Source organism: Ambystoma mexicanum, chromosome 10 (genome assembly GCF_040938575.1).
Source record: "Ambystoma mexicanum isolate Mex_15411 chromosome 10, UKY_AmexF1_1, whole genome shotgun sequence".
Classification (NCBI taxonomy): Eukaryota; Metazoa; Chordata; class Amphibia; order Caudata; family Ambystomatidae; genus Ambystoma; species Ambystoma mexicanum.
Window position 1 is genome coordinate 70428793 of NC_090932.1, and position 24041 is coordinate 70452833.

The 24041-nt window shown below is 47.8% G+C and overlaps 1 protein-coding gene across 2 annotated transcripts in view; it reads right to left on the minus strand.

Annotated features, from left to right (window-relative positions):
• LOC138491162 (phospholipid scramblase family member 5-like) overlaps positions 1–24041 on the minus strand; it is a 113178-nt gene that overhangs the window by 52386 nt on the left and 36751 nt on the right. The window contains exon 2 of one of the 2 annotated variants that reach the window (XM_069617537.1): positions 4878–4952. The exons of the other annotated variant lie outside the window; for it this stretch is intronic. Within the exon in view, the coding sequence (XP_069473638.1) occupies positions 4878–4952 (75 nt within the window). The remainder of the gene's footprint in view (positions 1–4877; positions 4953–24041) is intronic. 2 annotated transcript variants of the gene reach the window in all.

Consider the following 24041-nt stretch of genomic DNA (forward strand, 5'->3'; position numbering starts at 1 on the left):
CGGGCTCCGGAGCATGACTCTCCTGGTGTGCGTGGCCCCCCAACAAATTTCAGGATGTTTTCCTGCAGTTTCTGCCTATCTTTTTTGGTAATAGGAACTGGGAGGGCCTGGCAGTGGTATAGTAGTCTGGGTACCAGATTCATTTTGACGGCTGTGATCCTCCCGGTCCAGGAGATCTCCTGTTTCTGCCAGCGAGAGAGATCTGACTGTAGGTCATTAAGCAGTGCTGGAAAGTTCACCTTGTAAGTTCGCTCTATGGATTTAGGGAGTCGCCTACCCAGATAGTCAAGGTGGGATTTTGCTCATGGGATCGGGAAGTTGGCCGCCAAGGAGTCCACCAAGGGCTTTGGGATGTTGATTCCCAGGGCTTTGGATTTCATGAGGTTAATAGTGAAGCCTGATGCTGTTTTAAAGCTGTCTAATTCCTCCCATAGGTTGCTGAGAGAGGCCTCTGGTTGGGTCAGGGTCGACAGCACATCGTTGGCACATAAGGCTGCTTTATAGGTTTCACCCTTAAATTCAAGACCCCGGATCAGCTGGTTTTGATGAACTCTGGCGGCAAATGGCTCCCTGGATAATAAAAAATGAGCAGGGACAGGGGGCAGCCCTGCCGAGTGCCTCTGGTTATTACAATCTTGAGGGATTTGCTACCATTTATACGAAGGGCCGTGGTGGGGTGTTGGTAGTTCGGCAGCGTCCATCTTAAGAATTTCTGCCCAAAGCCAAAGTGCTTCAGTGTTTCCACCATATAACACCAGTTGAGCATATCGAAGGCTTTGTGAGCGTCGAGCGACAGGATCGCCACCTTCTCCCCCATCCTATTAGGTGACTCGATGTTCAGAGTGCGCCTGGTGTTGTCTAAGGCATTGCGGCCTGGTATGAATCCTGCCTGGTACGGGTGGATCAGGTCCAGGAGGATTTTCACCACCATGCATGCTAGGAGCTTAGAGAAGGTTTTCAGGTCAACGTTCAGCAGTGCAATGGGGCGGTACGATGAGCAGAGTTCGTGGTCCTTCCCAGGCTTTAGTATCAGGACTGTGAGGGAGTCCTCCATGGACGGGGTCGTGCAGCCTGTCACCAAGAAGGTGTTGACACCTGGGCCTGAGCCTGTGTTTTTCAGGGAGCGTATGACTTCAGTCACTTCTTCAGTGGCGATAGGGATTTCAAGAGTCCAGCTGCGGATGGAGAGGGGGTCTTTGAATAGTTTGCAGGTAGCAGAGTTGAGCTTCCTTATTCGTAGGGTCTCCGGACATAACTCCTCTATGGTGTTTGGTCATAATGTCCAGCTTTTCCGCCTTCGAACAGCGGGGGTTTGCCCTCCCCGTCCCGGAGGTCTAGAATGTTGTTCCTGGAGTGCAGTTTCTTGAGTTTGTGCACTCGCAGACAGTTGGCCTTGTTACTATTGAGATAATAGTACTGTTTCGTGTACGCCAGTGCTCGTGCCGTTCTGTCTGCCAGGTGCATTTCGAGTGCTGCTTTGGCCCTTCTGAGGTCTCTCCCCGCTCTAGCCGACTGGCCGCATTTGTAAATCACCTCTTTCCCCACCACTTCAGCCTCCAGCTTGGAGAGTTGAAGATGGTGTCTGCGTTTGTGTGCCGCTGTGCAGTCGATGGCTATACCCCGGATCACTGGCTTCATCGCATCCCATACCATGGATTCAGAAGACCCCCTCCAAGCATTTTCAGCAAACTAGTGTGTAAGGGCTTCTGACAGTTCCCAGCTCGATGCTGCATCCGACAGAATGTAGTCTTGCAACTTTCAGGGCCTCTGCGGGGGCAGCAGTAGGCCAACCGTCTGGAGCCGGATTACTATTGGAGCATGTCAGAGAGTACCCTCGAACCAATTTGAATGTCTTCAATACATGGGAACAGTGCGCTGGACACCAACAGAAGATCTTTGCGTGAGAAGCCCCTATCGACGTGTGAAAAGGAGTAGTAGTCTCGGGCCCCATTGTTCGTGCCCGCACCCCTCAGGAATTCTGTGAACCCCAGGGATCGGGCGTAGTCCGATTTGGTGGGTGGTAGTGTTTTGTCGATGCGGGGGTCGGGGGTGAGGTTGAAGTCTCCTCCAATCAACGAAAATATATTTTTAAAATAGCTTACAACAGAAACAACCACATGTATTGCACCGTATGAAGTCTTGCCATCTGTATTCACAAGTCCTTTACACATTTTAAAAGAAACCACTGAAAATAGTAATACACGTTTTAATGCTCCCAATGTTACCACCTGTGGCTACCTGTACCACACCTCATGAATTACATTCACCATGCGATACAACTAAAGTTAACAAAGTAAAATAGTCAAAATAAATTAAATGCATTTCTACAGTACAAACTTCGCCTATTGAAATAGAAATGGGAGCTTTAGTGCCTATTACTAGTTCTAGACTGGAATTAAAAGTGCTGATACATCACAAATAACACATTATAATAAACATACTACTATTTCAAAAGTTCAAGGTCCACAAATCCACCAAAAAACACAAAAACATTCCCTATTACTAGTACTACTGCTAGTACTATTTCAAAGGGTGCAAAATTATTTTATTAAACAAAAATAACTACATTGTTGCACTTCGACTACCTCTATTTAAAAAAATAACATTTCTGACATAACTAAAAGTAAAACAATAAATGTGCCCAAAGCAACTCCTATAACGTCAGCAAACTCCTTCACTTTCAAGTAGTAGTATTTTAAAAGGAAAACTGGCGTGGGCCACACAACAAAATATCATTTTCCAATTAGTACTACTCCTTTAACTTATACATCAGAAAGTTCAACAACTGAACAAAAATCACAACTAAATGTCTGTAGTACTGACAGCAGTAAAAGCATTTCAAGCACAACTAATAGTAGATCAAAAAGCAACATCCCAAAAATATGAATACCTCTGGAACAATACCATTTGGCAAATTAAAATCTTGGATTTGGGACTATATTGGAACTCCTGAACCAGATGATGTGCAAAATGTAACAGAAGTAATTTGCACCATCTGCAGATCAAAATTAAAAAGAGGTAACCCTCAAAAACATCATTTAGGAAATGAATTGTAGTCGTAGAGGAAGTGGAGCAGAGATCAGTTGAACTGAAAGGAAGGGCAACAAAATACAATACTAAGCGCACCCTTTTAGAGTGCTCTGAGGGAGGCAGGAGGGGATGGGTTAGGATCAGTCATGCTATGTGCAGTCCAGGTGAAGCTCGGTATGTCTGGCCAACCCCTTTGCAAGATGAGTGGTGGCACGGGTTTGGGAACCTGTCAAAACAGGTAGGCCACACCAAGCACCTTGAACTGCCTGGAGGATTTTGCTGTGGAAGGGTTGCAGAGGGCCAGAGGTATCCAACCTCATGGTGCCATAGCCCAGCCACAGCAACTGCTCAGTGGGACCTTGTGCTTGTCTTGACCGGATCAGGGCTCAATGAGGTCGGATAGTTCTGCTAGTTTTTCCCAGACCTCCACAACTAAAAAAACATGCAAATAAACCAGTGGACCTTCATTTATGAACAGTCTAAGGTCCTCACAACAAGTGCATTGTGGAAGATACAGAAGAGAGTCTGGTGCTCGGCTCTCTGCCAAATAAAATTAAACCACAACTGGATGCATTTCCACCAAACCAATAAAAGGTGCATTTGCATCACTTTGTGCTGCACCAAACGCAAAATAATGCAAACAGTTCAGCGGTTGAGGCTGTGCTTCTGTTCACTGACTGCTCATGTTTCCCTATGGGAAAACCAATGCAAAAAGTAAAACCCACAGCTTTTTGTTTCACACTTTATATCTTTGAAGTCGTTGAACACGTGTGCACCAAATCTTCAACCTTCCAGCAATAAGAAAGATAGTGTGCAACTGGAACATACACAACCAATATGGACATTCACCTGGGTATTGACAAACTTTTCCATGCAGACCAACCTATTTTTTATTTATATGATTTTTGTATTTGTAAAGCGCCTAGCAGCCCAGAGGCATCGAGGCGCTGTTTCAAGAAATTGTCTTAGTTACAAGAAGTAGAAGGCACTGCCGGGGTTACTGGTGGTAAATGCCTAGCAGTGAGATCCTGTGTGAGGTTATACAAACAGTGTAGTGTTGATTGCTTTTCTGAAGGCAGTGTGGGATTTGATGCTTCTGATTGTGGGGGGCGGGGGGGAGTAGGTTCCAGTTGGTGGCTGCTAGCACCGGGAAGCTTGAGCCACCTGCCCGGGCTTTGAGGCTTTTGGGGATAGCGAGGTGGTTGGAGTAACTGGAATGAGTGGGTCTGTTCGAGGGGGGCGCGGAGAATCTCTGAGAGAGGTACTGTGGTGCCGTAACCTAGGTACAGACTTTCCCTGGGTTGATGGCTGGTGGCTCACGTGCAAGCACCATCCGACTTCATCCATAGAGGGGGCGTGGCCATAGAGGGGGCGTGGCCAAGGTAGTGTCTCTCTCTCTCTCTCTCTCACTCACACTCCAAAGAAATTCAATGAAGGAAACACACTAAACATTTCCAAACATTCCAGACAATTCGAGCCAAGAGGTACTCCCATTCATTTGGGGAGTTTAGCTTTCTTTTCTGCCATTTTGAGTTTCAGCTCCAAATGGTTTGAATCATTGGAACGGATCAGAACCTAATTTTTAATATAGGCTTGGATTGAGTTTCTCCCGGCTCTAGTCATTATATACTTTAAAACCATGTACAGAGAAGAGCACCCCCAAAATACTGTTATCCTTTGCAAACAAGCCTTCCTACCAAGCGTCCGGCTCAAGAGCCACGCACCCCAGTTGGTTGTGGTGCGACTCCACGTCCTGAGAGCAGCGCGAGGAACACACATTGTGATGAGCCAGGTGCTGGTCTCGAGGGGTCGGAGGGGAGCAGACCGGTATATTAAGGAATGGTTACCTTCCACAGCCGCAAACAGCTTTTTGGCCTTTCGGGTACAGATGGCGTATGAGCGTCCAGGGTGGCAGGAGAGCCCTGAAAGAAAAAATGGAGCTTTTATGATCGTATTCACCACATTCCACTGCTTCTAGTGGTACCACACCACCGCACCAGCACTGGTCTTTTATGACTGTGAAGATTGTTGATATCCTAGGATATTTATATTTACTTTTAAATATAGTGTTGTAAGACATCTGATGCCAAACCTAAAAACTTCGAAAAGTAACGAGCATTGACAAAGACAACAGTTTTGACTTTTGTATGGGCATTGTATGGGTATTTGCCAGGCATTCACCATTTGCCTCCAGTTTCGGTCATATGCTCGGTTACTCCCACCATTGGTTCTGGCACTCGTGTAATGAAAGGTATTGCTATTGCCATGGAGAGCCCAGGTGCTCACATTGCCAGTGATTGCCATGAACTGCCTAGGAATGGTGCTTTGGGGCTGGAATGAGAAGTGAACCAAATGAGTCCAGGGCTGCAGTGCGCCGTCACCCTTTCTACTGTAAAGGCTCACCGTGCTTGGGGGAGCACGCTCACTGCAGGAATGGGGGTGACGGAAGGGGAAAGGGGGTGCAGAAGGAGCAGTCGGAGAATTTCAGGGATAGAGAACAGTGGAAGAAGAGGTGGGAGCAGACACAGTAAGCAAAGGCACATGGGGGGGGGGGATTACGCAACCACCAATTTTGTGCAAAATGAAAAATGCGCATGTGCCGATCACAAAACTCTCAAGTAGACAAATATTACAAAGTTACAAAGATAAGCCAATTTAAAAGCGTGCATGTTGTGCGAACGAAGATTGCAGTTTGTAAACAGTGAAATAAGTGTGTGAGTGTCAAGAAATTGGCACGCGAAACTGCCATCGGGCTGGTATGGAGATTAGAAGATGTGCACTGATCCAGCCACAGGAAAACATCATTTGCGCAAATGTGCATAAGCCACAATGGATTGCTCGGTGGCTCGGAAGTAGAGGTCGACGCCCACGGATTGATAGGAGGCACGTGTTGGCCTATTGCCCACTCCCATTTTTGGTAGAAGGGTTTTTTGTTGGTATATTTAACCCACCATTGCAGTGATGGTGTGTGCTAAACACACACACGAGTTGCACAAACTCCTATATAAATGCACTTCACTCATCTCAATGCACATTAGAGACCCGCACCAGTATCGAACCTGCGCACAGCGACACGCCCATTCTTCCTGTCACGTGCCTTGTTCCTGCCCCACCGATTGACCAAGAGATGCAGGCGAGGAGGCGGAACATTCCATTTCTTTTACCTGAGTATGAATTGTTCCTCGTTTTGGAATTTCTGCAGACCATTGCCCAAATACCTGAGCGATGAGAAGCGGCCCCGTCACCAGCCAGAGCGCCCTGGCATGCTGTCGTGATGGGCAGCGTTTGCAAACGTTTAAAATCCGTAGATGCTCCAATATGAGAGCAAGCATTTCAAAGTGGGCACGCAAGGAATTGCCCTCCTCAGCTCAGCCACTGTAGGCTGGCAGCATCTGTGGGCTCCAAAATGCCAGCTTCCCAGTGCCAGCCCAAAACAGCTAGCCGCCAACGGCTAAGCAGGCATGAAGACTGTTGGGGGTCGCCTGCCATGGTCGTCCGGCAGGCGCCCCTGGGTGCTATCTCTGCGAGCACGACGCAGGCCCACTATCTGTGGGGTTTGGGGCCTGCCCTGGACATCCGGCAGGGCCCTTGGTGCTATGGGACATCAGCACCATGAGGTGGGGTCACAGCCTGCCAGGCCTCTGACCGTGCGGACATCGGCTGCCATCCTGGCATGCGGGTCCCACGGCATCAGGGCATGCAGGCCTGTACCTCCACGTGTAGGCCTGCGGCCTACATCAATAATGAGACACGGACTCAGTCGTTCCTCTTTGGGAGTCTGCACGTGCCTGCAGGAGCTCCTTTTATTAGCTCAGGCCATGACACAGTCATGGCCCATCTTAAAGGGGCAATACACGTGGGAGGGACACATCCCCTTAAAGGGGCCATGCACATGTGAGGGTCACCCATCACAAAGACTGTGCTGGCAGCAAGCTATTTGCATACATGCATGTGGCACAGGGAGTGCACCCTTTCACAGCTACAATGCACGTTCGGGGTTTAGTGATTTGTATTTCCCCCCCATCTGCCTTCGCTTGGTGGTGGTTTCCATTGTCAAAGCGCCTTTAAAGTGAACACAGGTAAGAGGTGGATCTGGATTCCTGGAGCGGAGCCGCTGAATCCTTCGCAGTTCAGCCAGATGTGCTTTTTGTTGCATCATTTTGTTCTTGATATGTAGTTTTGGCCCATTGGCGGTGCCGCCACCGATTGCAAACTCTTCATGTGAGTGGAACAGTGCTGAGAAGTTTGACTGGCCCAAGTACTGCAGATCAAGCGTTTCAGAGTGTGTGTCTCTGCCTGTCTGCATGCAAGGCAGTACAACGCCAAAGGATGCACATACCAGCAAATTGTGTGGCATTCCCAGCTGTTCCTTTTGAGAACCTCTATTTTTGAGAGCCTGCATATTTGACCACCCTATAGCACTTACAGCTGAACTGAAATATGTCGGACTGTACATTCACGCAGCCTGAAAAAAAATGATGGAAAAAGGGCATAAGTGTGAAAGAGTGCCACAGAAGGTGGGATAGGAATAAAACCCCACAAAAGCAAACTTTTATGAGTGAATGCAATGCGACAAGGCCACAGACGGGCAAGAGGTGTGTGACACATGGTAGCAGAATCAAGAGGTTGAGAAGGAGAAACCAAAGAAGTGTCAACTTGCACATAAAGCCAAGAGGCCAACGAATTGGAATTAAGTGAAAGTGACTTGGTACACATTGCAGGAGCCAGCCCAGAACCTAGGGATCCTGGTTGCGCGACCTATGATGGGTGGACCGTGTGGTCTGACAACTGCGCCTCGACCAGTGAGATCTGAATGAATTGTTAAACAAACCAAGGAGAAACATTGTGAATGCACTGGTGAAGCAAACCAGTAGGAGGATCAATGTCATAAATCACCAATGTATCAATTGAAAAGGATACGGTAACCAAAAAAGGATACAGTTGGTAGGGCTCTTCCGGATCCTTGTTCACACGACTTGATAGTAGTGAAGCCAAATTAGACCTTCCAAATGATACAACTCTCTGACTGATGATACAGGCAGAGAGATGGATCACTGGAAAGGGCGTGGGTATTGTATAAGAAGTCAGCCTAGGATAGATAAAGTATCATAAGAAACTGCCCCAACTCAACTCACTATGATAGCACAGTATTAGCATTAATTCAAAACACTGACCTTATAGCGAGAACTGAAGTATCCAACAAAAGTCTCTTGAAGAAAACCAGGAGTTGAACCAACGACAAAGGAGGGGAAGATTAGTAAGGGAGACTTTACCCCGAACGGCACAAGGCTCACGCTAAATACCAGGTTGGTGCACCACAGGATAATGTCCGAAGTACTGTGCACAATCACCTTCCAATAGTTAATGAAATACTTCCTATCCCACGAAGAACAGAAAATAGAAAGTTCACCTGTTAACTATCACAAGTGCCAGAGGTTCACTCCAAAGCAAAACAGTCCTTGCTAGTCGAATATATGTTTAAATAGTTCAGAAATCCACGTGCAGGAGTGCACACGACAAGGTTCACGCAGCCCAAGACAGCCACGCTTGAAGAAAGCGTCCGCGTGTGGATTTGCACGCTAACAGAGTACACGCAGCCTAGGACAGCCGCGCTTGGAGACAGCGCCCGCGTGTGGATTTTGCACGCGAACAGAGTACACGCAGCCTAGGACAGCCGCGCTTGGAGAAAGCGCACGCGTGTGGATTTTGCACACGAACAGAGTACACGCAGCCTAGGACAGCCGCTCTTGGAAACAGCATCCGTGTGTGGATTTGCACTCGAACAGAACAGAGTGCACGCAGCCCAGGACAGTCGCGCTTGAAGACAGCGTCCACGTGGAGATTTGGCATGCAAACAGGATACACGCAGCCCAGGACAGCCGCGCTTGAAGACAGCGTCCACGTGGAGATTTGGCATGCGAACAGGATACACGCAGCCCAGGACAGCCGCGCTTGGAGACAGCGTTCACGTGGAGATTTGGCATGCAAACAGGATACACGCAGCCCAGGACAGCCGCGCTTGGAGACAGCGTTCGCGTGTGGATATGAACGCAAACAGGATACACGGCTCCAGGAATTAGCGTGTGGAGGAAAACACGCTACAAAAGGCCAAAGAAGTAGCTGAAGGGAATGCGAGGACGCAGGTCAAGAGTTCAGCTACAAAACGCCAAAATGATTCAATCAGAAGCAGCGAGCGACGTTTCCACGCTGCTTATGTACGTACTGCCGTAACATACGTAACGGAACTAAATCACGTGAATTTAACAATGTGAAAAATGCAGACGTCGTTTTCCTGGCAATGCATCAAACGACCTCCATTTAGAATAGAACGGTCTAGCGGTTCTATGGGCGTAACTCATTCTGTATGGAGAGGTTGTTCCAGGTCCAGAGATATGTCCAGCATGCATGACAATCAAGTAGACCTCAGTCTTTTTTGCACTTTTGAAAAGACTGAATATAAACCTGGCCGATTTGAAGTCATGGGGAAGGGCACCCAGAGACTTGAGGAACGGCACATGTTGTCTTGAGGGAAAGCCTCAAGACCCCTTTACTTTGTGAACTGTGTTGCTTGGAGCTCGGGGAAGGGAACCCCAATGATTATTTGGAACTGCGTGGTTTTTAATGTGAAAAAGGGCATCTTGAGAATTTATATGGAACTTTCTTGAACTTGGGGAAGGGATGCTGAAAATAAGCTGAGAGCTGGAAGGAGCTCAGACTTTGAGTTAAGTACTGTTCATTTTGTTAGTACTATCTCTAGACGTTGTTTAGCTTCAGTTGTGAGGGCAAGAATAGGTTTTGGACACAGACTTTAAGTTGAACTCTTTGACTCAGACTTTCCTTAGTTTTGTTCAAGTATGGATATCCCACCTTCGCATAGGGCAAGTTAGGCCTTCAACCATCCTGACATTTAAGTTAATGAATATCTTTGAACTTTAAGTCTGTTGTCTGTGTCCGTCTTCATGATGCCTTCACACTGTACTGATGCATAATGGAGCGCTTTTCAGAGGTAATAACAGAACAGATATACAGTGGGGGCTAGGCTACAGCGGGGTACATAGTAGGGCTACAGCTGTACTGGGTGGCGGGGAGCAGAGGGGTGGGCAGCATCTAATGAGTCAGGTGGCGTGAGGGGTGATGTGATGGCCTAGGTGTTGTCGAGGAATGATTCCTTGAAGGGGCGGGTCTTGAGTTCTTTTCTGAATTGTAGGAGCATTGGAGCGAGTCTGATGCTGACAGGGAGGAGGTGCCATAGTCTTGGGGCGTAGGCAGAGAAGACTTGTTTTCTGGTTCTTTCCTTTTTTCCGTGGCAGATTTCAAGTCTGCACGTGTCCTGGCTTCTGGTGGTGCGCTGTTTGCCAGAGATGCAGAGTTCCTCTGCGAGGTAGCTGGGTGACTTGAGGGCGACTGCCTTATAGATGATGCAGCAAGTTGATAGTTGATGAATGTCCAGGTTATTGCAAGGATTGCTATTGTATCATTCAGCGGCTATGTAAGATGTGTTCCCTTATGCCAATGGACAAGTGTGCCACTACAGTAGGAGCCTTTGTGACTTGTCTCTTAACCATCGCAATGTACTCCTGGGGGTCATTTCAATGGAACCTATTAGCAGACTGCAGGGGGTTCAAAATGGATTGATTTCTGAATGCAGAAAAAGGGGTCATGCCTAAACAGCTGTGGATTCAAGTATAGGAGAGAATTCGGCTGAGAACTCTCTGCAGAATCATCAGAATGCTTCAGTGGTGCTGCTCCTGCCTGCCATAAGAACAGCATCACACATCCTATGCCAGGGAGAATCACAATAAGAACAGCATCACACATCCTATGCCAGGGAGGATCACAATAAGAACGGCATCACACATCCTATGCCAGGGAGGATCACAATAAGAATAGCATCACACATCCTATGCCAGGGAGGATCACAATAAGAACGGCATCACACATCCTATGCCAGGGAGGATCACAATAAGAACGGCGGCATCACACACATTATGCCAGGGAGGATCACAATAAGAACGGCATCACACATCCTATGCCAGGGAGGATCACAATAAGAACGGCATCACACATCCTATGCCAGGGAGGATCACAATAAGAACGGCATCACACATCCTATGCCAGGGAGGATCACAATAAGAACGGCATCACACATCCTATGCCAGGGAGGATCACAATAAGAACAGCATCACACATCCTATGCCAGGGAGGATCACAATAAGAACAGCATCACACATCCTATGCCAGGGAGGATCACAATAAGAACAGCATCACAAACACGCGTAGGGAAATCTGTTCTTTTGTTCCAATCCTGAACGTGCATATTTACAACACTCTCACTCTTTCTGTTGTTGAAGACACAATCCTGACTCGCAAAGTCAGAAAGTTCAAGAAGTAATTGTGGGTGCTTGTAGATTACTTGTGTGGCAGGAAAGAAAATGCTTCCCTTTGCCATGTACGTGGGTCCATCCCATGGTGTCCGGTACAACTATCTATAGATCTTCTGATATCTTTGCACATATGTATATGTTGGGATTCTGGCAGCACTGTCTCTGCCTTTTATCCTTATGTTGTCGATAAAAGGCGCATTTACTGTTGTAATAACATCTCTTATATGTCTACACTGCTGTGAAGCTAGGTGGCACTCAGTGTGATACCGCCCAGCTTACTCATTGTGCCAAGTCACCCATAGACCAGTCACAGTGATATGGTCTGATATGATATGGCATTTATAACGTGCCTATACACAAGTGTTTCAAGGCGCGAGATGGCTGGATATCTGGTGCTAGGGGTGGGTGCCCTCTATTCTGCAACTTGGCAGACGACCACTCTGCATGGCACGCCACCTTGTGCCCGCAGGGGCGGATGCCCATGAAGGGCACTGTGTGAGATGCGTTGCTGTCCCAGCAGGGGCGCTGCATGGTCTTCTGTCCGTGCAGGCGCTACCTAGATCCTAAGAGTCCCGGCTCATGGAAGACTATGAAGCCATCTAGGTTGGGGTCCAAGCATGTGCAAAAGATTGTAGGCTGGAGCTTCAAATCTGAGTTCTCACTGTTGTCTGCAGGACCATTGGAACCAGAGGAATGGGGGGAAAAGGGTACAAACAATGTTTTTGCTTGCATGCATGTTTGTGAAAATACAGGTGTGTGTTGATGGGCATATGTGGGGGACAAAGCACTGAGAATTGCACAAGGCATCGTGCTTATAGATTGTTGAGACACACCCCATGATGTTCTTTGGGCACAGCCAACGTTAGTGGGGCATATATTCTTGAGACAGGGCTCATGCTTTCCTTGGGCACTAGCAGCATGAAGTTGTGCTTTACACTGGCAATCCTGGCATCTATTGTTGAAACAGGCATGATGATCTGTTTTGGGCACAAACAGCAAGCAAGAGGGATAACCGGATGACCATTGCACCCCGCCCCCACAGGGGTAGGGGAAACAGGACTTCACCTTCCCACTCCTGTGATGCTGGTTTTACCCTAACAGCTTGAAGGATGGCAGTGTGACACAGTTGTGAGGGCATTCCGTCGATTCCCAATGCATCTTTACAATGCATGGCCAATGATGTGATATTGTGATGCCAAAAGCTGTCAACTGGTGAATGCCTGGCAAAAGTCTATACAATGCCTATATAAAACCTCACACTGTTGCCCTTGTCAAGTCCTGTTTTCCTTACAGTACTCGTATGCTGTTTGAAAAATGCAAACATATTAACAGAGTAGAACTGATATCAACGTGTGTCTGTGTTGGGTTAGAGAACAAACTCCCAGTTAGGTTTGGGCTACTAGGAGTTCATGGATCCAGAACTCATGGAAGGCCCAACGCCATCCCTTTGCCAAAAGGAACGCAGGACCAGACAAACAGCAAATTGAAACTGTGGTTTATTATGGCCAAAAGTCCACAGGGATCCGTGCACGGAGGGAGGGTCCAGGCACTCTCTTTCAGAGCTCTGGCTTGCAGGCCAGTTTTGTAGTACAACTACATCATACTGACATCACATCTTGGGCTGGTTCCCAGAACACCTATCACACCCTGGGATTGTGCGCTCAGTAGTAGTCCACCTATAGCTCCCCCCTTAGGCTGTATTTAATTGGTCCTTCCATGTCAGATGGCTGGCCTGGCTTGTCCCCAAGTAGCTAGTTTTCTACAATATTGCAGTGTGAGGGTCTTCTCATTGGTTAGTGCCCATAGCTACCCACCCCTAGGATCCTGAACTGTGATTGGTTAGAGCTGGTGCCCCCAGGCCTGGGACAGAATCTGTTCTAAGCTCTAAATGTACCTTTTTAAGGTAAAAAGGATAATTATGTGTCTGCATTATAATCTTGTGTGAACCACCAATGCCTCTGAGAGCGCTCACTCTCACCATTCAACATGCAGGCTCTTCTGTAACATTTGTTGCAAGCCATGTCTGGCTCATGAGACTGTCCTTCGCTCCCAGCTGCCAGTCTTGGCTCCCTGTCAGCTCTGCTGGACCACGTGTTCAGCCACCATGCTTCTAAACGTCTGCAGCTTTGAATTAGCTGCATTGTATGAGGGATCATCAATATTTTCTGCGCTGGAGTTTACTGAAGTTCAGGGAATAGTAAGTTATCTGCAACAAAGGTCGTTGGCAGCGAGCCTGGCTCACAATGTGGCAGCGAGCCTGGCTCACAATGTTTACTCCTTTTGTTCGCGCTTAATCCAGCGCCACTCAAACAGCTGCAGCCTGCTGTAATTTCCCTTAAACCAAAGCATTACTGTCCACATTCCTCCATAGAGTATCCATTGGGTAGTTTCTTATGGCTCTGTCAGGTCCCTCGAGTGCTCCTGTTTTTCCATAGGGTTGGTTATTTGCATGTAAACATCTGCAAGCTTTTAAACAGCATCTCTTGCATCTTGTGATTTCTGCACTGCTGCAGTCAAACTAATGACAAAATAATAAAGCAATGGCAGGGTGTAAATGTATCTGTCCTTTAACTCACAGAACTGACGCATGTGTTCTTCATGTGTCTGGATGTGCGATTGTGTCCCGATGTGCAGATGGCACATGTACTTCATGTCTAACGCTGCTATGTCATGGGGTCTCTAACGACATTAGGCACGTCTTCTTGGCGCTTTAGTTGAGGTGTCTTTAACAGCATCCAGGGGCTCTTCATTTACTCTGGGCAAGGTTTGTGTTGCTTTTGGGCTGTAAGGTTGGCGGAGTGGGTATCTTTCAGCATACTTGTCACTCAGGGGCACACTGGGAACTGGTGCAGAATGGTGAGAGCGCTCGTGATTCTTTCTGCTCTTCTTTATGTTCATGTGTCTGGGGGAAGGGGAAGTAGGGGTACATGTCGACCTTCCCTCTTCATCTGTCTTCACCATTCCTTCATTGGGGTGTCCTTACTTTGGGGTGCACACAGGCACAGGAAGGGTAGCTGGAGAACAGGGTGCAAACAATGGGAATCTAGGGTGGGACTTCTGATTCACTACTTCTCAACAGGTCCAAGATGCTGCAGGCCTTTTTATTTATATGATATGATATGGTATTTATAATGCGCCTATACACAAGTGTTTCAGGGGTCGTGCAATTGCATGGTCTAGAGGGGTTCTTCCATTCTTTCTTCCAGTCCCCTTTCTTTACTTTACTCGTGGGTCATTATATTTTTCATGGAAGTAGGAAGGCAGCAATTACGCTGCAGTCGACTGACTGAGAAGGGACGGTGCTGATGGCCCAAGGTAACAAACACAAGTGTGGGAGTGAGGGAGGCAAAATGAAACGACAACGGATGGAAACCAGTTTTTCTTTTACATTAATTATAGATGTGGTGTTCCTTCATCTTCATTTTCACTTTTGTGCTATTGGGGTTGTAGACCTGGACTTATTTGGGTTGTGGACCAATGGCACAGCCATCGCCACTAGGCCAGGGTGGGTCCACTACACCCTCTCCCCCACAGTCCAGCTGTAAAGGAAATGGATGTTGGACAACATGGAAATGATAGATGGCGCATCAAACAGGAGATGGGCTACTTCCGGGGTTCCTCTATGTGCAGCAATGTTACACCAACCTTCCATAAATGTCACTGGGGTGGATTGTGTCATGCCTTAACGGGAACTTCTATTTTAATCCAAAACAATTAACAATAACAATAAACAAACATTCATATCCCACTTTTTATTTCTAAATATAGCTCACTAAGGTTCCCACTTCCCAGCCCTGGCATAATCCTCCCCTCTCAGTCCTGCTCCGTCAGCCCGCCCCTCTGAAAGTAGTCATGAGGCACCTCTAGGGTGAGCAGACGAACAGTCCCCTTTTTCCTATCCTGTGCCACCCAAATAGAGGTGGTCAGAGATGTTGCTTGGGCGAGGTTGATGGGTCTAAAGCCCCAGGTCTTTTGGTTGTAGCCCCGGATAGAAGCTCAGGGGCTACAGCCAAAAGGCTAGCTAGCCCCGAGTCCCGACATTAGTGTAGCCCCAGATCTTTTCCAGACCTAGCAACACTCCTGGAGGTGGGGCTAAAGCATATTAATTTTGGGCAACCCCTCTTCACATGACGGCCGTAGGATAGATAAAGTATCATAAGAAACTGCCCCAACTCAACTCACTATGATAGCACAGTATTAGCATTAATTCAAAACACTGACCTTATAGCGAGAACTGAAGTATCCAACAAAAGTCTCTTGAAGAAAACCAGGAGTTGAACCAACGACAAAGGAGGGGAAGATTAGTAAGGGAGACTTTACCCCGAACGGCACAAGGCTCACGCTAAATACCAGGTTGGTGCACCACAGGATAATGTCCGAAGTACTGTGCACAATCACCTTCCAATAGTTAATGAAATACTTCCTATCCCACGAAGAACAGAAAATAGAAAGTTCACCTGTTAACTATCACAAGTGCCAGAGGTTCACTCCAAAGCAAAACAGTCCTTGCTAGTCGAATATATGTTTAAATAGTTCAGAAATCCACGTGCAGGAGTGCACACGACAAGGTTCACGCAGCCCAAGACAGCCACGCTTGAAGAAAGCGTCCGCGTGTGGATTTGCACGCTAACAGAGTACACGCAGCCTAGGACAGCCGCGCTTGGAGACAGCGCCCGCGTGTGGATTTTGCACGCGAACAGAGTACACGCAGCCTAGGACAGCCGCGCTTGGAGAAAGCGCACGCGTGTGGATTTTGCACACGAACAGAGTACACGCAGCCTAGGACAGCCGCTCTTGGAAACAGCATCCGTGTGTGGATTTGCACTCGAACAGAACAGAGTGCACGCAGCCCAGGACAGTCGCGCTTGAAGACAGCGTCCACGTGGAGATTTGGCATGCAAACAGGATACACGCAGCCCAGGACAGCTGCGCTTGAAGACAGCGTCCACGTGGAGATTTGGCATGCGAACAGGATACACGCAGCCCAGGACAGCCGCGCTTGGAGACAGCGTTCACGTGGAGATTTGGCATGCAAACAGGATACACGCAGCCCAGGACAGCCGCGCTTGGAGACAGCGTTCGCGTGTGGATATGAACGCAAACAGGATACACGGCTCCAGGAATTAGCGTGTGGAGGAAAACACGCTACAAAAGGCCAAAGAAGTAGCTGAAGGGAATGCGAGGACGCAGGTCAAGAGTTCAGCTACAAAACGCCAAAATGATTCAATCAGAAGCAGCGAGCGACGTTTCCACGCTGCTTATGTACGTACTGCCGTAACATACGTAACGGAACTAAATCACGTGAATTTAACAATGTGAAAAATGCAGACGTCGTTTTCCTGGCAATGCATCAAACGACCTCCATTTAGAATAGAACGGTCTAGCGGTTCTATGGGCGTAACTCATTCTGTATGGAGAGGTTGTTCCAGGTCCAGAGATATGTCCAGCATGCATGACAATCAAGTAGACCTCAGTCTTTTTTGCACTTTTGAAAAGACTGAATATAAACCTGGCCGATTTGAAGTCATGGGGAAGGGCACCCAGAGACTTGAGGAACGGCACATGTTGTCTTGAGGGAAAGCCTCAAGACCCCTTTACTTTGTGAACTGTGTTGCTTGGAGCTCGGGGAAGGGAACCCCAATGATTATTTGGAACTGCGTGGTTTTTAATGTGAAAAAGGGCATCTTGAGAATTTATATGGAACTTTCTTGAACTTGGGGAAGGGATGCTGAAAATAAGCTGAGAGCTGGAAGGAGCTCAGACTTTGAGTTAAGTACTGTTCATTTTGTTAGTACTATCTCTAGACGTTGTTTAGCTTCAGTTGTGAGGGCAAGAATAGGTTTTGGACACAGACTTTAAGTTGAACTCTTTGACTCAGACTTTCCTTAGTTTTGTTCAAGTATGGATATCCCACCTTCGCATAGGGCAAGTTAGGCCTTCAACCATCCTGACATTTAAGTTAATGAATATCTTTGAACTTTAAGTCTGTTGTCTGTGTCCGTCTTCATGATGCCTTCACACTGTACTGATGCATAATGGAGCGCTTTTCAGAGGTAATAACAGAACAGATATACAGTGGGGGCTAGGCTACAGCGGGGTACATAGTAGGGCTACAGCTGTACTGGGTGGCGGGGAGCAGAGGGGTGGGCAGCATCTAATGAGTCAGGTGGCGTGAGGGGTGATGTGATGGCCTAGGTGTTGTCGAGGAATGATTCCTTGAAGGGGCGGGTCTTGAGTTCTTTTCTGAATTGTAGGAGCATTGGAGCGAGTCTGATGCTGACAGGGAGGAGGTGCCATAGTCTTGGGGCGTAGGCAGAGAAGACTTGTTTTCTGGTTCTTTCCTTTTTTCCGTGGCAGATTTCAAGTCTGCACGTGTCCTGGCTTCTGGTGGTGCGCTGTTTGCCAGAGATGCAGAGTTCCTCTGCGAGGTAGCTGGGTGACTTGAGGGCGACTGCCTTATAGATGATGCAGCAAGTTGATAGTTGATGAATGTCCAGGTTATTGCAAGGATTGCTATTGTATCATTCAGCGGCTATGTAAGATGTGTTCCCTTATGCCAATGGACAAGTGTGCCACTACAGTAGGAGCCTTTGTGACTTGTCTCTTAACCATCGCAATGTACTCCTGGGGGTCATTTCAATGGAACCTATTAGCAGACTGCAGGGGGTTCAAAATGGATTGATTTCTGAATGCAGAAAAAGGGGTCATGCCTAAACAGCTGTGGATTCAAGTATAGGAGAGAATTCGGCTGAGAACTCTCTGCAGAATCATCAGAATGCTTCAGTGGTGCTGCTCCTGCCTGCCATAAGAACAGCATCACACATCCTATGCCAGGGAGAATCACAATAAGAACAGCATCACACATCCTATGCCAGGGAGGATCACAATAAGAACGGCATCACACATCCTATGCCAGGGAGGATCACAATAAGAATAGCATCACACATCCTATGCCAGGGAGGATCACAATAAGAACGGCATCACACATCCTATGCCAGGGAGGATCACAATAAGAACGGCGGCATCACACACATTATGCCAGGGAGGATCACAATAAGAACGGCATCACACATCCTATGCCAGGGAGGATCACAATAAGAACGGCATCACACATCCTATGCCAGGGAGGATCACAATAAGAACGGCATCACACATCCTATGCCAGGGAGGATCACAATAAGAACGGCATCACACATCCTATGCCAGGGAGGATCACAATAAGAACAGCATCACACATCCTATGCCAGGGAGGATCACAATAAGAACAGCATCACACATCCTATGCCAGGGAGGATCACAATAAGAACAGCATCACAAACACGCGTAGGGAAATCTGTTCTTTTGTTCCAATCCTGAACGTGCATATTTACAACACTCTCACTCTTTCTGTTGTTGAAGACACAATCCTGACTCGCAAAGTCAGAAAGTTCAAGAAGTAATTGTGGGTGCTTGTAGATTACTTGTGTGGCAGGAAAGAAAATGCTTCCCTTTGCCATGTACGTGGGTCCATCCCATGGTGTCCGGTACAACTATCTATAGATCTTCTGATATCTTTGCACATATGTATATGTTGGGATTCTGGCAGCACTGTCTCTGCCTTTTATCCTTATGTTGTCGATAAAAGGCGCATTTACTGTTGTAATAACATCTCTTATATGTCTACACTGCTGTGAAGCTAGGTGGCACTCAGTGTGATACCGCCCAGCTTACTCATTGTGCCAAGTCACCCATAGACCAGTCACAGTGATATGGTCTGATATGATATGGCATTTATAACGTGCCTATACACAAGTGTTTCAAGGCGCGAGATGGCTGGATATCTGGTGCTAGGGGTGGGTGCCCTCTATTCTGCAACTTGGCAGACGACCACTCTGCATGGCACGCCACCTTGTGCCCGCAGGGGCGGATGCCCATGAAGGGCACTGTGTGAGATGCGTTGCTGTCCCAGCAGGGGCGCTGCATGGTCTTCTGTCCGTGCAGGCGCTACCTAGATCCTAAGAGTCCCGGCTCATGGAAGACTATGAAGCCATCTAGGTTGGGGTCCAAGCATGTGCAAAAGATTGTAGGCTGGAGCTTCAAATCTGAGTTCTCACTGTTGTCTGCAGGACCATTGGAACCAGAGGAATGGGGGGAAAAGGGTACAAACAATGTTTTTGCTTGCATGCATGTTTGTGAAAATACAGGTGTGTGTTGATGGGCATATGTGGGGGACAAAGCACTGAGAATTGCACAAGGCATCGTGCTTATAGATTGTTGAGACACACCCCATGATGTTCTTTGGGCACAGCCAACGTTAGTGGGGCATATATTCTTGAGACAGGGCTCATGCTTTCCTTGGGCACTAGCAGCATGAAGTTGTGCTTTACACTGGCAATCCTGGCATCTATTGTTGAAACAGGCATGATGATCTGTTTTGGGCACAAACAGCAAGCAAGAGGGATAACCGGATGACCATTGCACCCCGCCCCCACAGGGGTAGGGGAAACAGGACTTCACCTTCCCACTCCTGTGATGCTGGTTTTACCCTAACAGCTTGAAGGATGGCAGTGTGACACAGTTGTGAGGGCATTCCGTCGATTCCCAATGCATCTTTACAATGCATGGCCAATGATGTGATATTGTGATGCCAAAAGCTGTCAACTGGTGAATGCCTGGCAAAAGTCTATACAATGCCTATATAAAACCTCACACTGTTGCCCTTGTCAAGTCCTGTTTTCCTTACAGTACTCGTATGCTGTTTGAAAAATGCAAACATATTAACAGAGTAGAACTGATATCAACGTGTGTCTGTGTTGGGTTAGAGAACAAACTCCCAGTTAGGTTTGGGCTACTAGGAGTTCATGGATCCAGAACTCATGGAAGGCCCAACGCCATCCCTTTGCCAAAAGGAACGCAGGACCAGACAAACAGCAAATTGAAACTGTGGTTTATTATGGCCAAAAGTCCACAGGGATCCGTGCACGGAGGGAGGGTCCAGGCACTCTCTTTCAGAGCTCTGGCTTGCAGGCCAGTTTTGTAGTACAACTACATCATACTGACATCACATCTTGGGCTGGTTCCCAGAACACCTATCACACCCTGGGATTGTGCGCTCAGTAGTAGTCCACCTATAGCTCCCCCCTTAGGCTGTATTTAATTGGTCCTTCCATGTCAGATGGCTGGCCTGGCTTGTCCCCAAGTAGCTAGTTTTCTACAATATTGCAGTGTGAGGGTCTTCTCATTGGTTAGTGCCCATAGCTACCCACCCCTAGGATCCTGAACTGTGATTGGTTAGAGCTGGTGCCCCCAGGCCTGGGACAGAATCTGTTCTAAGCTCTAAATGTACCTTTTTAAGGTAAAAAGGATAATTATGTGTCTGCATTATAATCTTGTGTGAACCACCAATGCCTCTGAGAGCGCTCACTCTCACCATTCAACATGCAGGCTCTTCTGTAACATTTGTTGCAAGCCATGTCTGGCTCATGAGACTGTCCTTCGCTCCCAGCTGCCAGTCTTGGCTCCCTGTCAACTCTGCTGGACCACGTGTTCAGCCACCATGCTTCTAAACGTCTGCAGCTTTGAATTAGCTGCATTGTATGAGGGATCATCAATATTTTCTGCGCTGGAGTTTACTGAAGTTCAGGGAATAGTAAGTTATCTGCAACAAAGGTCGTTGGCAGCGAGCCTGGCTCACAATGTGGCAGCGAGCCTGGCTCACAATGTTTACTCCTTTTGTTCGCGCTTAATCCAGCGCCACTCAAACAGCTGCAGCCTGCTGTAATTTCCCTTAAACCAAAGCATTACTGTCCACATTCCTCCATAGAGTATCCATTGGGTAGTTTCTTATGGCTCTGTCAGGTCCCTCGAGTGCTCCTGTTTTTCCATAGGGTTGGTTATTTGCATGTAAACATCTGCAAGCTTTTAAACAGCATCTCTTGCATCTTGTGATTTCTGCACTGCTGCAGTCAAACTAATGACAAAATAATAAAGCAATGGCAGGGTGTAAATGTATCTGTCCTTTAACTCACAGAACTGACGCATGTGTTCTTCATGTGTCTGGATGTGCGATTGTGTCCCGATGTGCAGATGGCACATGTACTTCATGTCTAACGCTGCTATGTCATGGGGTCTCTAACGACATTAGGCACGTCTTCTTGGCGCTTTAGTTGAGGTGTCTTTAACAGCATCCAGGGGCTCTTCATTTACTCTGGGCAAGGTTTGTGTTGCTTTTGGGCTGTAAGGTTGGCGGAGTGGGTATCTTTCAGCATACTTGTCACTCAGGGGCACACTGGGAACTGGTGCAGAATGGTGAGAGCGCTCGTGATTCTTTCTGCTCTTCTTTATGTTCATGTGTCTGGGGGAAGGGGAAGTAGGGGTACATGTCGACCTTCCCTCTTCATCTGTCTTCACCATTCCTTCATTGGGGTGTCCTTACTTTGGGGTGCACACAGGCACAGGAAGGGTAGCTGGAGAACAGGGTGCAAACAATGGGAATCTAGGGTGGGACTTCTGATTCACTACTTCTCAACAGGTCCAAGATGCTGCAGGCCTTTTTATTTATATGATATGATATGGTATTTATAATGCGCCTATACACAAGTGTTTCAGGGGTCGTGCAATTGCATGGTCTAGAGGGGTTCTTCCATTCTTTCTTCCAGTCCCCTTTCTTTACTTTACTCGTGGGTCATTATATTTTTCATGGAAGTAGGAAGGCAGCAATTACGCTGCAGTCGACTGACTGAGAAGGGACGGTGCTGATGGCCCAAGGTAACAAACACAAGTGTGGGAGTGAGGGAGGCAAAATGAAACGACAACGGATGGAAACCAGTTTTTCTTTTACATTAATTATAGATGTGGTGTTCCTTCATCTTCATTTTCACTTTTGTGCTATTGGGGTTGTAGACCTGGACTTATTTGGGTTGTGGACCAATGGCACAGCCATCGCCACTAGGCCAGGGTGGGTCCACTACACCCTCTCCCCCACAGTCCAGCTGTAAAGGAAATGGATGTTGGACAACATGGAAATGATAGATGGCGCATCAAACAGGAGATGGGCTACTTCCGGGGTTCCTCTATGTGCAGCAATGTTACACCAACCTTCCATAAATGTCACTGGGGTGGATTGTGTCATGCCTTAACGGGAACTTCTATTTTAATCCAAAACAATTAACAATAACAATAAACAAACATTCATATCCCACTTTTTATTTCTAAATATAGCTCACTAAGGTTCCCACTTCCCAGCCCTGGCATAATCCTCCCCTCTCAGTCCTGCTCCGTCAGCCCGCCCCTCTGAAAGTAGTCATGAGGCACCTCTAGGGTGAGCAGACGAACAGTCCCCTTTTTCCTATCCTGTGCCACCCAAATAGAGGTGGTCAGAGATGTTGCTTGGGCGAGGTTGATGGGTCTAAAGCCCCAGGTCTTTTGGTTGTAGCCCCGGATAGAAGCTCAGGGGCTACAGCCAAAAGGCTAGCTAGCCCCGAGTCCCGACATTAGTGTAGCCCCAGATCTTTTCCAGACCTAGCAACACTCCTGGAGGTGGGGCTAAAGCATATTAATTTTGGGCAACCCCTCTTCACATGACGGCCGTAGGATAGATAAAGTATCATAAGAAACTGCCCCAACTCAACTCACTATGATAGCACAGTATTAGCATTAATTCAAAACACTGACCTTATAGCGAGAACTGAAGTATCCAACAAAAGTCTCTTGAAGAAAACCAGGAGTTGAACCAACGACAAAGGAGGGGAAGATTAGTAAGGGAGACTTTACCCCGAACGGCACAAGGCTCACGCTAAATACCAGGTTGGTGCACCACAGGATAATGTCCGAAGTACTGTGCACAATCACCTTCCAATAGTTAATGAAATACTTCCTATCCCACGAAGAACAGAAAATAGAAAGTTCACCTGTTAACTATCACAAGTGCCAGAGGTTCACTCCAAAGCAAAACAGTCCTTGCTAGTCGAATATATGTTTAAATAGTTCAGAAATCCACGTGCAGGAGTGCACACGACAAGGTTCACGCAGCCCAAGACAGCCACGCTTGAAGAAAGCGTCCGCGTGTGGATTTGCACGCTAACAGAGTACACGCAGCCTAGGACAGCCGCGCTTGGAGACAGCGCCCGCGTGTGGATTTTGCACGCGAACAGAGTACACGCAGCCTAGGACAGCCGCGCTTGGAGAAAGCGCACGCGTGTGGATTTTGCACACGAACAGAGTACACGCAGCCTAGGACAGCCGCTCTTGGAAACAGCATCCGTGTGTGGATTTGCACTCGAACAGAACAGAGTGCACGCAGCCCAGGACAGTCGCGCTTGAAGACAGCGTCCACGTGGAGATTTGGCATGCAAACAGGATACACGCAGCCCAGGACAGCCGCGCTTGAAGACAGCGTCCACGTGGAGATTTGGCATGCGAACAGGATACACGCAGCCCAGGACAGCCGCGCTTGGAGACAGCGTTCACGTGGAGATTTGGCATGCAAACAGGATACACGCAGCCCAGGACAGCCGCGCTTGGAGACAGCGTTCGCGTGTGGATATGAACGCAAACAGGATACACGGCTCCAGGAATTAGCGTGTGGAGGAAAACACGCTACAAAAGGCCAAAGAAGTAGCTGAAGGGAATGCGAGGACGCAGGTCAAG